This window comes from Cyrtonyx montezumae, unplaced genomic scaffold, assembly GCF_038088225.1.
Source record: "Cyrtonyx montezumae isolate F1298 unplaced genomic scaffold, pur_monq_1.0 scaffold_7, whole genome shotgun sequence".
Taxonomy (NCBI): Eukaryota; Metazoa; Chordata; class Aves; order Galliformes; family Odontophoridae; genus Cyrtonyx; species Cyrtonyx montezumae.
In genome coordinates, this window is record NW_027072078.1 from 30,830,342 (window position 1) to 30,845,025 (window position 14,684).

The window sequence follows — 14,684 nt, forward strand, 5'->3', positions numbered from 1 at the left end:
GCCCAGAGAGGCAGTGGATGTCCCATCCCTGGAGACACTCAAGTCAGGCTGGCTGGGACTCTAAGCACCAGATCAAGCTGTAGGTGTTCACTGTAGGAGAGTTGGACAAAATGGCCTTTAGGGGACCTTAGAAGACCCTTCATAGTCAAATGATTCTGTGATTCCATGATTTTTTATTTTTTTTAAAGAAAATGTAGCTCATATTTTTGAAGATTGGTCCTTCAACTAAATGTTTGCTTAGTAAGAAACTTGTAAGAAAAGGCAAGTCTAATTTAGATTTTCAGTTTCTGCACTGGGAAACTGTATTTATTGGATCTGCTCCTAACATAAAATGAAAGACAAAACTTCAGAAAAGAAGAACAGAAAACCATTTATTGGAAAACAGAATGGATGCATATAAAAGCATTTTGCTATATACAGAGTTAGCCGTGGATTAAGAAAATGCTATTATGACTTGGGCAAAAGGGAGGAGGAATGATTCTGTCAGCTACAGTACTGGCAGTTTTTCCTAGCTTTTTCATCACTTAATTTGCAGTATGCTAAGGTCTTTCAGTCAGTATTTTTCCTTCTTATAAATTGACAGCAAGGGTCAGATGAAACCTCACATCTAGTTACTCTTGCAGCCCTGAAGGTTCAATCAAAAGATCCTTACTGCATGATTGTTCTCTTCAAATTTCTTTTGAAAGAGTGAGAGAATGTCAAAACTTCTGTATTCCTGCATCAGGACACAGACGTTTTGATCTACAGTTGCTCTGATTCACCCGGTCAGACAAATAAAAAAGAGCACTAATGCCTAGGCTATAATTTGGGATTTAGGTTAGTGAACCTTAAAGTTGTATGAAGTGACAGTTTAAAACACTTTTCAAGTAAATTTGTAATTTTAATTTCTTTATTCTCTTCCTTTCACACCTTTAATCTCTTTTCTGGGTTTTATGCTACTGCTCAATCCCATCCCACATCAGAGCAGTGTTGTATGATGAAGCACTCAGAGGTAGCTTTCTGTAGATCTTAATTTTCTGATTAGAATATGAGGTTTTGAGAGCATTTCAGTAAGTGTCATTAAGAAGCTAGTTTTCTAAACTGTTCCCAGGGATTAAGGTGAGATGGCTATGTAGGACCTCGTATTCTTAGGATGTCAACCATTGACTTCCATAGGAGCAACATATAGCTATGACTGAGGGCAAAAGAGAACCTGTGTGTAGATGCAACCAAATGCCAGCATTTCAGCATGCATTGGCTTAGTACCTCCTTAAGTAAACGCTGGCACATTAGCTACCTAGAAAACTAAAGCATTTGCCTCTAGCAGTTACTCAGTGGAATGACACTACAGGCTGGAGCTAGTATCAATAAATATTATTGAGGTCCTTCCCTTGGTAGTCTCTGAAATTTGTCAGTTGAAGTGGGATCTTATGTACTTATTTCCTCTGGAGAAACAAACCTGACTGAAAAAAAACCTGGCAGAAATGAAGACATTTTTATGTGCCTTGAGGTTTTAGTGAAAGCAGAATAACAGGACGCTAAAAGTCTTTGTTTTATTTGTGGGTAGGGGTAGTCATTGTGGTGGTGACGTTACTGCTGCACGTCTGGAATGTGAACCTAGCCACAGGCAGTTTTGAAAGGAGAGGTCTGTTTATTGATGTATGCCTAGGTGTTTTGTTTTAATTTTTCTTTGTGATTACATGAGAGTAAAAGGGAGAGAAGTAGCAAAGTCTTCACACTGTGTCTTCCTGAATGAAAAATGCACTCAGTTCTGGATTATCAATACCCAAATGATTGTCTGCATTGTCCTGCTGTTATGTTATCTTCATCCTGTTGATAGCTGCAAATGAAAAAAAAAAAAAAAAGGAAATGAGTATTCAGCCTCTCACGGGACCATAGAACAAATGTTATATATGTGGTGTAAGAAATATCACGTGAGATGTTCAAATGATTTATTGTAGTTACCCATTTTTCTTTGGAATTTCAACAAAATTATGGTCAAATCACAGCCTGCATTTTTTCACGATTTTGACTTACATAACCAAGGATTTTATTAACCGGGGAATGAAGAACATGTTTTTGAAAGGGACTAAGCAGTGAAGTGATGAATGGAACTGTTTCCAAAGCATGCACATAAAGTGATATCATCTAGCTAAGGCTGATTTCTGCTCCATCGCTTCAACAGGAAAATAGCTATATTGCTGAAATGATTCGGCTCAGGCTCTATTATTTGCAGTGGCGCTTGACAGTTATGGAGTTGGAATTCAATTTCTTTCATCTAAAGCAGGTGTGCCTTAAAAAAATCACTCTGCCACTTCTGTATAACGCATGGAGGTTATTGGCTTCTTGCCTGAAAGCATTTCTGTGCACTTATCCCATTCTCATACAGCAGAAGTTGTCCATGAATATCATCCTGGTTTAAATACATGAGTGAATTTGCCTTATCCCAAAACAAGATAATCGATGATATGAAAAGCTTCATTTTATGCTAGCACATAGATTTAAGATTTAAGTTTTGAAGGGCAGTTTTATAGAAAGCTGTATTAGAAAGCACATAAAAATGTTGATATTAATTTATTATTCAGGGCTAGAAGAAAGGTGCTCCTTAATCTTGATATATCTGTATTTGATATGACAGCTTATCCTTGATATTAACATTATGTATCCAAGTGTTACTTCCCTTTCTGACTCTAAAATACCTTACCATAGTTTTTGATAGTGATATATACAGGTAGCAGTTGTTTATTTGTGAATAGTACATGGCACACTTTATAGGAAAAGAGAGTGTACTTCTACAAGTACCTGCAGGGATTTAAACAGGTCTGGATAGGGTAAGGATTTATTTTAAGTGGAAAAACTGCATGAAATATTAGGAAGAGTAATATATATATATTTTTGAAGTCAGATAAAAATATATGCTTGCATGTCTCATATTACACATCTCCATATGTTAACACACACAATTACACTAAAACACATATCTTGACTGTGGATGTAGATATATTTGTGTGTGTAAATGTGTATGTATATGATGTATATTCACATATATATATATATATAAATGAAACATAAAATGCTGCAAAGGCCCTGTCCTGCTTGGTAAAAATGTGACAATGATTCAGGATGCCTCTGAATACAATGAGCAAGTATATGTGTTAAAGACATGCAACATTTTTATGAGGAAGCCATCAAATTTAAGCTCAATTAACTAATTAATTAATGACATTCCTTTGTGTAAGCAAATTGTCTGACTAATATGCACAGCATGTGTAGCTCCATTCTCCTTTTATTTGACGTTCTTTTTTATCCCTTATTACTTCTATGTATTTGGAAAAGAATTTAAGAATATGCAAGCCATTTTCCCCTAGATCTCCATAGATCAATAGTGTGTGAATTTACAGATGCTGAACACAGCATGTTCATTCACAGCTTGTGTAACTTGAGCATGATGATTTTGTGGTTTAATGTCTCTTGATCGTAGAATCATGAAAGTTGAAAAAGAGCTCAAGGATAGTGTAGTCCAACCATCCAGCTACCACCAATGTTGCCCACTCAACCATGTCCTTTAGTACCACATCTACACGTTTCTTGAATGCCTCCAGGGATGTTGACTCAACTGCCTCCCTGAGTAGCTCGTTTCAGTGAGAAAATGATTTATATACTGATATACCCAAGAAGAAAGTAATAGCAATGTTAAAGCTACTGGCAAAGTGGCGAAGTAGCAAAGTACATTTTCAGACTTTACCAAAGACAGTAGTATGTTTAATCTTAGCACAATCATCCCTGTTTTCATTCATATGGTTTGTTGCTGTTTGGTTTACTGGTAAATTCCCATGATAAAATTGTCAGGTATAAAGTTTGCTTTTTTTAATTACTATTTTCTGAAATCAGTTATACATCTCACAATCTTTATGCTTTAGAATAAAGATTCAGCAGATGGACAAGTCTAGTGCATTAATATATAAACTGTTCTTGGGGTACTGCAGCATCTTGATACCTTGCAGTGCATTCATAACTAACTAGAAATCGTTGTTTGGCATAAATTAATTCTGTTGGCTTAAGTAATGCTGTTATTTTAATCCATTTGGAATGAAAAATAATCCAGAAGGAGATATGGTTTAGAGAGAATGATTGGTGATAGGTGGATGATTGGACTGGGTGATCTTATAGGTCTTTTCCACACTTAGTGGTTCTATGATTCTATGAAAGCACGATTGTATTACATAAGACAACAGTTATGATATACCTTTCATAGTTCAGCAAAGCTCCCTATTGTACAAATGGTTTCTTTGGAACTCGGGCTGAAGTTTTTGATAAGTGTGGTTCCACTGGAGAAGGGAACCGATTAGTTTGGGTTTGTTTTTTTTCTGAGAGACACCCCTTGAACAAATGGACTCTAATGAGTGTTTTGAATGTAAAAGTCAGCAGGAGCATTTGTCTTCAAGTCTGCCACAAAACTTCTTGCTAAATTATCTGGATCTCTCAAAGAGTCAATACAAATTAAAAATATGCAAAAGGTTTCTAAGAGAGTGATTGCTATTCTAGCAAGTTCATTAGCCTTCTGAGGAATGCTTTTTGGCAGGCTTTGTTTAGCAGAACTCCAAAACAAAGTAAACCAAAAATGTCAGGAAATGAATTGCAAATCACTTGGCAATACAGATGTGAGAACTAGGAGGTAGATGATGAATAATTTGGGAAAATGTATATTGTTCCTCCAGGAATTTTAACTGCACAGAAGGGAACTATATCAAAGATTACAGAAGAGAAAGGAGAATAACTTTATTAAATGAATATGGGGAGCACAGCCTTTCCAAATACACTAGCAAAACCAGCCTATAGACACTGTTTAGTCTGAGGGGAAAAAAAAAAAGGAGTTCTGCAGCAAAGCTTTTTATTTCCAGCTTCCTGTATCTATCTTCTTAGTGTGTTCAGCCTGTCCTCTGAAAAACATACTGCTAGAATGAATCTTTCACTCGAATGTTGTGAGACTAAGTTGAAGACCAGAAATAAAGTTCAAAGGAAGAAATTGCTCTTTTAAACTGGATAAGGGGCAATTACCTTGCATCTCCTTCCCTGGGAAGGGGAGGTTGGCAAGATTGAGTTAGCTGCAGGTGCAGTCACCTGAGCATCCCTAGGCAGCTGCTGCTGAGGGAAGGGAAGAGACTGCCCAACTCCAATTTCAGCCAGTTTTTTTGATAAATGTTGCATGCCACTACTACTGTATTTTCTCTGCTATTTGAAGATTCATTACAGAAACAGAGCAAAGCAAGTTTTAACTCCCATAGCAAAACATAGAGGTGAATCTAACGAGAGGATTGTAGGTGACACAGGCAAGGCTAATGTGCTCAGTGCCTTATATTCAGTCTTCACAGAAAGGTTAAATGTGACAAAAGGTTTGACATGTTCAGGATTAGTAAGAGAACAGGAATTCAGGGGAGAGCAGGGAAGGAACTGAATATTTAGGATCAGGTAAGTCAGACTGAAGGTCAGTTTACAAGGTGAAATGGCTGGGCAATAAACTGGGATTTGAGTTTATGGTTTGTTAGCTACTATGCATTAACTCCCCACATAGAAAGTCTTAGTACATAAGAGGAGTTTTACATGAAATAGATTAATAGGGCTTCACAGAGTTTATCCAAGCTTACTTAAAGATAAATGGGCAATCATTAGCTTTGAGTACTCCTGAAGGACAGTGTATTAACCCAGTATATATCTTTACATTAAAAAAAAAAAAAAAAGGAAAAGCAAGGTGATGACAGCCAAGTGAGTATGTGGGAAGATACTAAGGCAAATTCTTGAGCAATAAACTCATACTCTTCTCAAGAAGAATGCAAGAATGGTAAGCAGCCATTCCACCCCCCACAAGCAGATACAATTTTATTTTAGAGGGACTTCTGACATAGTTGTGGTAATCGTTCCAATGGATCAGACGAAATAAGTAGGGATATATTCCTCTCTGAGAAGCATTATCAAAAAGTGATTGTGTCAATAGTTTGCTGTTGAGGTGGATACACACAGGCCTTGACTTTTTTTCTGCTCTTTGTTACTTTCATTAATGTCTTAGGTAATGAGATGTCATGTTTTAGAATGATATCACACTTGGAGGCAATGCAGTCAGGGTCAGAATGAAAAATATTTTTGATAAATGGGTGAAACATTTGGAAATCCATGAGACAAAGTTAAGTAAAGATTTAATAAAGGCTGTGCATGTGAAGGAAAAGTCAACTGCTTGGTTGCCAAGTGGAAAATAAGCCATAAAGTATCAGCTGTGTGGAGCACTGAACTGGTTACAATGCTATAGCAGAAAAATGTAAATCTCTTATTGTAAATATATTGACAAGGGAATTTGAAACCAATGGGGAGGCAGCTATTGGTGCTCACTAGTGCTGTTTCTCAGTATTAGTTTGCATATCACCATGTAATTTACGCAAGACACCATTAAACCCATCACTTTTATTACTAACTTTGACATTTGCACTGAACAAGTGCAAGGAACCTGGTTAATTCCCTTTTATTCTGAACATTTCCTTCCTCACATCAAAGCAGTGCACGTTCGTATCAGTGCCGCCAATCAGTATTTCTGCAGAATGAGCTGTGAAACTGAAGAGTGCTTCCAACAGTCTTAAAAAAAAATGTGAGATGAATCATTGCTAGAGAGCTGTGTGTTTCCATGTATTGTTGATGGCTTGGCATTCTGGACATATATAATATGCAAAGTCTTTTTCTACTTTTTTTGTTTTCCAGGAGTGATTTACTGTTATAGTTTATTAATGTGGAAAAGGAAGCCTGGTATTTGATTTAATATTTTCTGTGAAGTGCAGAAAAGTTCCACTTCATTTGTAAATGGAAAATATCACACTTCATACTTTCACAACTAAAATAATGCTCCAAAACAACCCTAGTAATCTCGGTCTGGTGTTTCCAAAAGGCAACTCAGCCTCTGATGGAAAAGTCCTTTGGGTGCAAACACCTGCAGACAACAACTCTTTTATCTTGGCTTTTTCTTTCAGTTGTTTGGATTTCTCCTGTTAATTCTTTGATAAAATGCACACCATATTTTCCTACTGTACAGCCTACCTGTTTGATAGATTTTATATATATGTGCATATAAAATTGAAATACTGATTCATCTACATCAGCTGCATATCAGTATTGATATAGGAGCTATAATTTAGTATGAAGATGTACTTGTTAAGAAAATCCATATAGGACTTGAATTACGATATTAAAATCTAATTATCATTAACAAAATAAAATGACTATCTGAATAGATTTTGCTACTATCTCTAATTCCTGATGTAATTGAAAGGAAAAGATGTTGATTTTTATCCTTGCCTTCACATATAGGTAAGTGAGAGGGCAATCTGCCATTTTGAAAGCTGGAGATTAGCAAATGACTTCATGTTGTGAGCGAGAGGCTGGTTAAGGAAGGCAGTGGGGATGAAGAACTTAACAGCATCTGGTGGTGAGGGTCACTTGCAACTCTGAGTAAGTTCCAGGCTCGGGCTTGACTGCATCCAGGGACATCTCTTCAGGGTACACTGTGCAGATGATTAGTGAATTTGGGCAGGAGAACCGTATTAAGGATGAGCCTAAGTATCAGAATAGATGCAACTTCTTTAGGTTTTATATTTGGGGGATTAAACTCTTCCTTAAGGGAAAATTTTGTGCAGGACTTGCATGCAGGGTTAGCTGGCAGCTTAGTGGTCATTAAACTTACTTTAAACAATTTTATAACCTTATTTACATCTTCCATAAGGTTACTAAGACTTTAATCCTTTTTCCTGTAAACTATTTCAGTTACAGTCAGCTATTTTTGTCCTTCTTGCTATAACAGTGCAGTGTTTTTCATAAGTTCATAAGTTCATAAGTTCATAAGGTTGGAAAGGACCTATAAGATCATCTAGTCCAACCATCCTCCTATCACTATCTCTACCCAACTACTAAATTAAGTCCTTTAGCACCTCATCTAAACGCTTCTTGAACAGCGCTAGGGACGGTGCCTCAACAGCCATTTTGGCTGATACCTTACCTTCTTTCCACATGCTGACCCAGTATAGCCACTTCTGCAAGCACAGACATTTGGTTTTATACATCTGCTTCCAAACAGACAATTTTGCTCACAAATTGCTGCAAATAAAAGATAAAATTGTTTAGAAATACATTTATTCTAAATCTTGCAATTAGAAAGGAAATACTCATGCACTTGAGAATGATAGAACAAAGATGTGACAAAATATATCAAGGTTTTGTGGTCTCATGTGATGGAGAAAAGGACAAAAAAATATTTAGGCATTAAAAAATGTTTGCTATGGGCTTTTCGTGCCTATGTGTCTGTTACATTTACAGTTTTCCTTCTTTATTTTTACTCCTCAATGATGGGGAAAGTGAAGTGTGTGCCAAAGTAACCACCTTAGCACAGCAGAAAATGGGTCAGAAAATCTCTGATCTGGAAAGCCAGGATACATTCTGGGCACTGATGACTAGGTCAGATTTGTGCCAAAATTGATTTTCTTTTGGTCCACGTGAAATAACAGCTCTTAAAAGGACCTTCTTGACTTGAGATTCAGATTTGTTAAATATTTACTCCCCTGAGTTGTTCTATTACAACAAATAAAAGGGAGAATTTCATGCATACTTCACAACTCTGGTATCCAGAGTGTGAATTTCATGTCCCACACAATCAGTAAGAGAATCAGAAAAACTTCTTTATCTTATCTAGCGTACTGCTTCACTTATATTTGAAGATACTCTGTTAATAACAAAGAATCAGTGCTCATCATTTATTTATTTGTCTGAAAAAGTAAAAAAAGATAATCAAGTGACTTACTCAAATTTCAACCATTTTTCCATCCTAATCAGAAGTTTATGACATTGTTTTGGCATAGAGGAAAGAGAGAGCAACCATTTTATAGGGCAGCAATTCAAGAACACGTCATAGTATTTTAATTAGATTTTATGAGTTAAACATTTTATAAATATTTACAAATAAATATCAACAACTGAATTCTTTTATTTTCTTGTCTAGGAGACCCATATAGAAAGCTGCTAACCAATACACTACTAAGATCTGAATATAAATTACATGTTATTATCTGTCAGTAAAACATATGACAGCATCTGTCTATGCTCCAGGACCATCAGATCTGAAAAAGTTTATTCCTACAAAGGAATTTTCACAGAAAATCAACAAATTGAGGGGATAAAGAAACAAATTCCAGAATTTCAATTCTTTGGTCTTAGGATCTGTTTTCTGACACAGGTTTTAAGCTCATGCAAATTCTTAGTGTTGCAATCTGAAGTCTCAGAGATAGAATAGGCCATTGAAATTCCTTTGGAAAGCACTCAGTGGGTTCCTAAGCCATCCAAATGTGATTCTGTGAGGACAGTTATAATAATGCTATAGTGACCTTGGAAGCCCGGCCACAAACTACAAAGATTCCCCTCCCTGTGGTCATTTAAAAAGAACATCTTGTCATTTTACTGTCAATGTCTACTGAAAATAGGTTGTCAACTCTATCAGATTACTGTGACAGCTAGCCCTCTGTGAGAAGGTTGGGATTTTGCCATATTAGGGAATACTAACATTTACATTTGTATTCTGAACATCAGGCTGAGAGCTTAGGGACACAGGAATGAAGAATGAGAGTTACTGGTAATCCACACATCCTAAAAATAAGAGGCTGTACAGCCTGGTAAGCTGCTGGTCTTGTGAGTGCAGCCCCATAGTGGAGTGGAAAAATTACAGGAATAAAACATTGCCCACCTTCTGCTAGGGAGTGTATTGTCAGCAGAAAGGGCATGGTCCAGTTGTGTTCCACTCTACAGTGGCTTTTGTCCTAGACATCTGTATATGGCATTACTACATACAATCTGATATGAAATTGGGCTCAGGTAAAATGGAAATTGATTATCTTGTTGGCAGTCCATACAATTAAAGCAGCTAAGAAAAAGAGTAGTCTGCTCTTTTGGAGATTCCTAGAGCTGGTAGGGGTATTCTTACATGCAATGGCAGAACAAGCATTGGATAAAATACCAGGCTTTTTTCCATTTGTGGTTTCTTTGATTCTCAGGTGAAACAAACAAAAAACAAAGAAAGAAGGAAAGAAAGAAGGTACAAAAGAATGAAAGAGAGAGAGAGAAAGAGAAAGGAAGAAAGAAAAGGAAAAGATTTCCTCCTTTGCTATCTGCCTGTCTCTCCCTCTCCACCCACTGCTTCCTGCTGCAGTGCTCAGAAAAGCATGAGCTCAGTTAGGAGAAAAGTTAAAAACATTTTGGAAGAACATTGGAATGGAAATCACAGAGGATAATAACATATCTGAAGTTTAAATGAATATTTCATAAATGTATTTACGAGGGATGCTAAGCCTCTAAACACTAAAAATGACACAGGCTGTGTATGCGTTATCCTGTACAGATTCAGCAAAGAAAGTCATTTAATAAGCTAAGCTTATGATAAAATTATAATCAATAAATGCCCATTACAGAAGGAGATTTATCCCTGAATGTTAAAAGAACAGAGCTATAATTTGCATGCAAATTACAATCTTTCCTACAATTTTTCTTTTTTTAAGAATTGAAAGGGTTACATAGGAAAACTAGAAGCAAGCCTGTCTGAGATGTTGTTCAAGACAGAGGGAGAGAGAATGAGCTCAAATTTTGAGGAAATTATAAGGCTTTAAGCTTGACACTTATAACATGCAAATAAAGAGAAGATATTCTGAAGGGCAAATGAGAAGCCAGTATGGGTTCAATAATATTAGAACAGAAGATAGCAGCATGAATTTTAATGATGAAGATCCTTCACAACTATAACCTTCTTATACTTTATAATTAATTATTAGGATTATACCTTGATCCTGCACTCTGATTCTTAACAAACTTACATCCTTGGCCGAAAGCCTTCCGATTTACTGGTTGTGTTTTGTCTAAATCTGTCAGGACAGTCAGATTGTACCATCACTGCTTTGGTCTAATAGTTCTTTTCTAGCTCAAGAAAAAGGGAGATAAGAGTTAACACCTCAAGAGGGAGGGAGAACCCACAGGCATGGGACTTTAGAATGGGTATCTGGCGTGAGATGGAAAGGAAATAAAAGATGGGAAAACATGGTGATCCTGTGATACTATCTCCATGCTTTCCAAGAGGGAATTTTTAGAACATTTGTGCTGCTGTTATGAGTCTATGAAGCTGCTTCTTTCTATGGGTAAGACATTGCATATTTCAGATGACATTTTTTATCCTGTTTTACCGAAACATAATTTCTCTACATTTGCAATACTGTCTGAAACTTGACCGCTGCTCCTTAAACTATGACCATCAAAGTCGTAGGAACTTATCAAGGATAATGTGTGTATTCCACTGCACACAGCATTTGTTGGGACAAATGACCTATTTTATTGATTCCCTTTCAGAAGCTATTCTGTGCAGTTACAGATGAGTGGGGAAGAAAACTGTTCTCTCGACTGACCTCTTTATTTGCAGTCTGATAAAAGAGGACTATTGGATTTTGTCCATTACTGCTGAAGCAATGTCTCCTGAAAGTCTCTTTTACCTACTCTTACTCTTGCCAAATTCTGCAGTGTAGTGGTAGCCAGAGACTGGTAAAACTGTGACAAGAACAGCCTGCACAGCCATCTCTGGAATTTCACTGAGTTTGACTGATCACAGTATTGAGAAATTCATAATTCACCACATTAAATGGAATGAGGTTTCATTGCACATCATTGCAGAAGAGGCAAAGTATTTGCTTGCATGATTGCACCTCCAAAATGCAGCCGACCTGTTCCAAATTTGATACAAGCTGCATAACGTATGGTGCTACATCTAAAAACAGAGTTCAGTCTTGCTCTTTGAAGCGTTTTCAAAATACTATAGAGATAAAATTATTCTGACTTGGACAGTGCCAATCTTCATTGCAACAGAAGAGAAAATCTGCTCTAGGTTACTGTCAATGTATTGTTTCCTGAAATGTTGAAGGATTTTTGACTGTCACTTGTAATACAGATCTGTGTACTTCTTTCCGGGTGAAAGTTGGCAGGAAAATAGAAGGCATCACTATTTGCACTTGGAAGTATATAATTATTAGGGACCTAGACTAGAGAAATGTCATCTTTTGCTTTTTCAGATTTTACAGAAGACTGGGAAGAGAAGATCTAGGGAAGGTTTTATTGTAGCAGCTATATCTACTACTGCCTCCAAACAGCCTGAGCATTTCATGTAAACTTGGGCATCTCTGTCATCTTGATAAGGGCAGCTGCATGAATTAATGGGCTGAAAGCAGAGAATGAAACTGGGATTATCTCACTCCCTCCTGTGCCTGAACAAGTCCCAAGATCATAAAGCAGCCCAAATTCCTTCTGGGGAAGGTCCAGCGATTGCTGGGAAAAGTTAGCTGGAATTTCACTTGTGGAATAATATATATTTTATATATATATGTAATTTTGGGGGTGCCAAAAGCAGGAAAACCTTGCAGGCTGAAATTCCCAGACAAAGTAGTTTGCACAGGGAAGGAGCACAGTGGGTGAAATGCCCCCTTGCAGAAATGCTGGCAGAGGGCATGGATGTTGCCCATTGATGGTGGGCAGTGCTGGAATGCATTCAGACAGATTCATACATTTTTTGCACGGAGTTCTGGATTTGGGTGGTTGGACTCCCATGTTAAAATATAAACGCAGACTTCCTTTCAGGGGTTACACTTCTATGCAGAACTTTCTATGTAGCATCTGTGAGGATGAAGACTTTCTTGTTCCCCTGCTTCCTACCTGCCTCACTGTGAATACCCTGGAGCAACATTATAAGACCTAAACATCTGCTCTCTGACAATAGTCTTCTCTTCCTCTATTTGAAAAAAGTGAAATTCCAAGCACTTGGTGGTTATCTGGGTTTGCTGTGAGACCTAGGAGTTACCGGCATCTCCTTTTGGGCACAGAACTGATTTAATTGCACAATACAACAGAGAAAAAACAACAATAAAAACAGGGTGACTATCAAGTGAACAGATCTTGAGAAAAGATTCAAAGAAGCTGATTAAATAGATGAGAAATGGCCCAGGCTTGTATGCCTGCATTGTACAGGAAAAATGGGAAATGACAATAAGCGTTACTTGCCTTGCACAGGAGCAAGCATGATTTGTTTATTTATTTAATAAACTGACTCAGGAATATGTCATCAACTAATAAATAACTTTAAACATTACAGTGTTTGAACTAGCAGACAGCTGGCACAAAGAAGCAATTACACAGCCACTGGGATTTAACTGACAAAAGATTTCCATAAGTAATTATGCTCTGCGAGTGTGAGAGGAAAGAAAGATTACCCTTTAGAGGGGATAATGCCTTGATATTTTCCTCATGACCTTTTACTGTAAAACTAATAACACGCACACACTGAAGTGACCCTGCACGCAATGGGCAATAATGGGTCTCTCCCTACTCCCAAGTTTTTCACCTCCCCATAAGTACAAAGCCATCTCAGTGTTCAGACATGTGTAGGGTTGGACTCCTGGGTTAGCAGGCACGTAAAGCTTCTGTCTGTGCTTAATGCCATCTGGATATGCTGAATGGGATATTCCTTTTTTTTTTTGTCCATGCCCCTCTTTTTTTTAATATAGCTTTTCAGATCATTGAGTTTAAAATCTGCTGCTTTTGTCTGATGGAAGTAAAAGATGGGTCTGTTCTCTTCCATACGTGGACACTGAGTCCAGAAATGTCTTTGAAAGTAATAGTTTTACTGACAGCATGCAAGACTTCTGACAAACAAGAGGCATAGTTAACAAACTAATTGCTTTATGGTTGCTTTTTCCAGGTAAGGTAAACATAGTAGAAAAGTGATTATGTGAATATCTCTGGTGTATGTATGGCTACAAGACTGTGGTGATGAGAGCAGCACTTACGGGTCTGGCACAGCATTCCCACCCATCCTTCAGGGCACTCGCAGATGTTTGGACCTATGCATTCTCCACCGTTCAGGCATTTCTGCAGGCAAACAGCTGGACAGAGTGACATGAGACAAGTGAGAAGGTGGAAGCATACATATCCAGGCTTTCTGAAGCTGTCTGAAATAATGACCTGCTAGGTTTTATTTCAGATGGCTAATTTCCGAAGGAACCGACGTGTTCTCTTCATCAGATAATTTGTGTTTAGGACACTTTGATATTTGCTTCTTAAGAAATGTGCCTTTGATGACTGCCTACTGGTAGCTTGGCTTTTTCTAATGCTCAGCTCACAGTCAGTTAAGAATACCCTCCACATGGTATATTCATCTGGTATATTCATGTGTGTTAGATGCATATAGTGTGTTCCACATTATAAATAAGTAAAATCTCATAGTAGGATTTGGTGTACTTATTGTATATAGTATTTCTTCAGGGATGCCAAAAAGTGCATGTTTTCATGTGCATACCTTAGAAGCACATCCTTCCTATGTAATTTCTGAAGAAATTATTCATATTATAATTTCAAAACACTGGTTCTGAAATCATATTTGCTAGTAGGATCCAAAGGTTAAATATCCTGTATGTTAACCTGGTTTACTTACGGTATGTCCTCTGGATTATACATTTATTCAGTTTATCTGTCAACATCATGATAACAAATAGCCACATAAGGAAAAATACTCCGTGAAAGTATTTTAGAGTGAGAGGTTTTTTTAATTTTATTTTTATTTAACGGTAGTCAGGTATGGTAGAATTACAGAGTGAGAGCAC

At 37.2% G+C, this 14,684-nt stretch overlaps 1 protein-coding gene across 1 annotated transcript in view; it reads right to left on the reverse strand.

The window, feature by feature from the left end:
• Window positions 1-1,005: 1,005 nt before the first annotated feature.
• The window catches only part of LOC136057731 (von Willebrand factor D and EGF domain-containing protein-like), a 161,992-nt gene continuing 148,313 nt past the window's right edge, over window positions 1,006-14,684 (reverse strand). The window contains exons 27-29 of the mRNA XM_065750577.1: window positions 13,872-13,967; window positions 8,012-8,109; window positions 1,006-1,819 (exon numbers count right to left, since the gene is read on the reverse strand). Of these exons, the coding sequence (XP_065606649.1) occupies window positions 1,805-1,819; window positions 8,012-8,109; window positions 13,872-13,967 (209 nt within the window). The 3' untranslated portion in view covers window positions 1,006-1,804. The remainder of the gene's footprint in view (window positions 1,820-8,011; window positions 8,110-13,871; window positions 13,968-14,684) is intronic.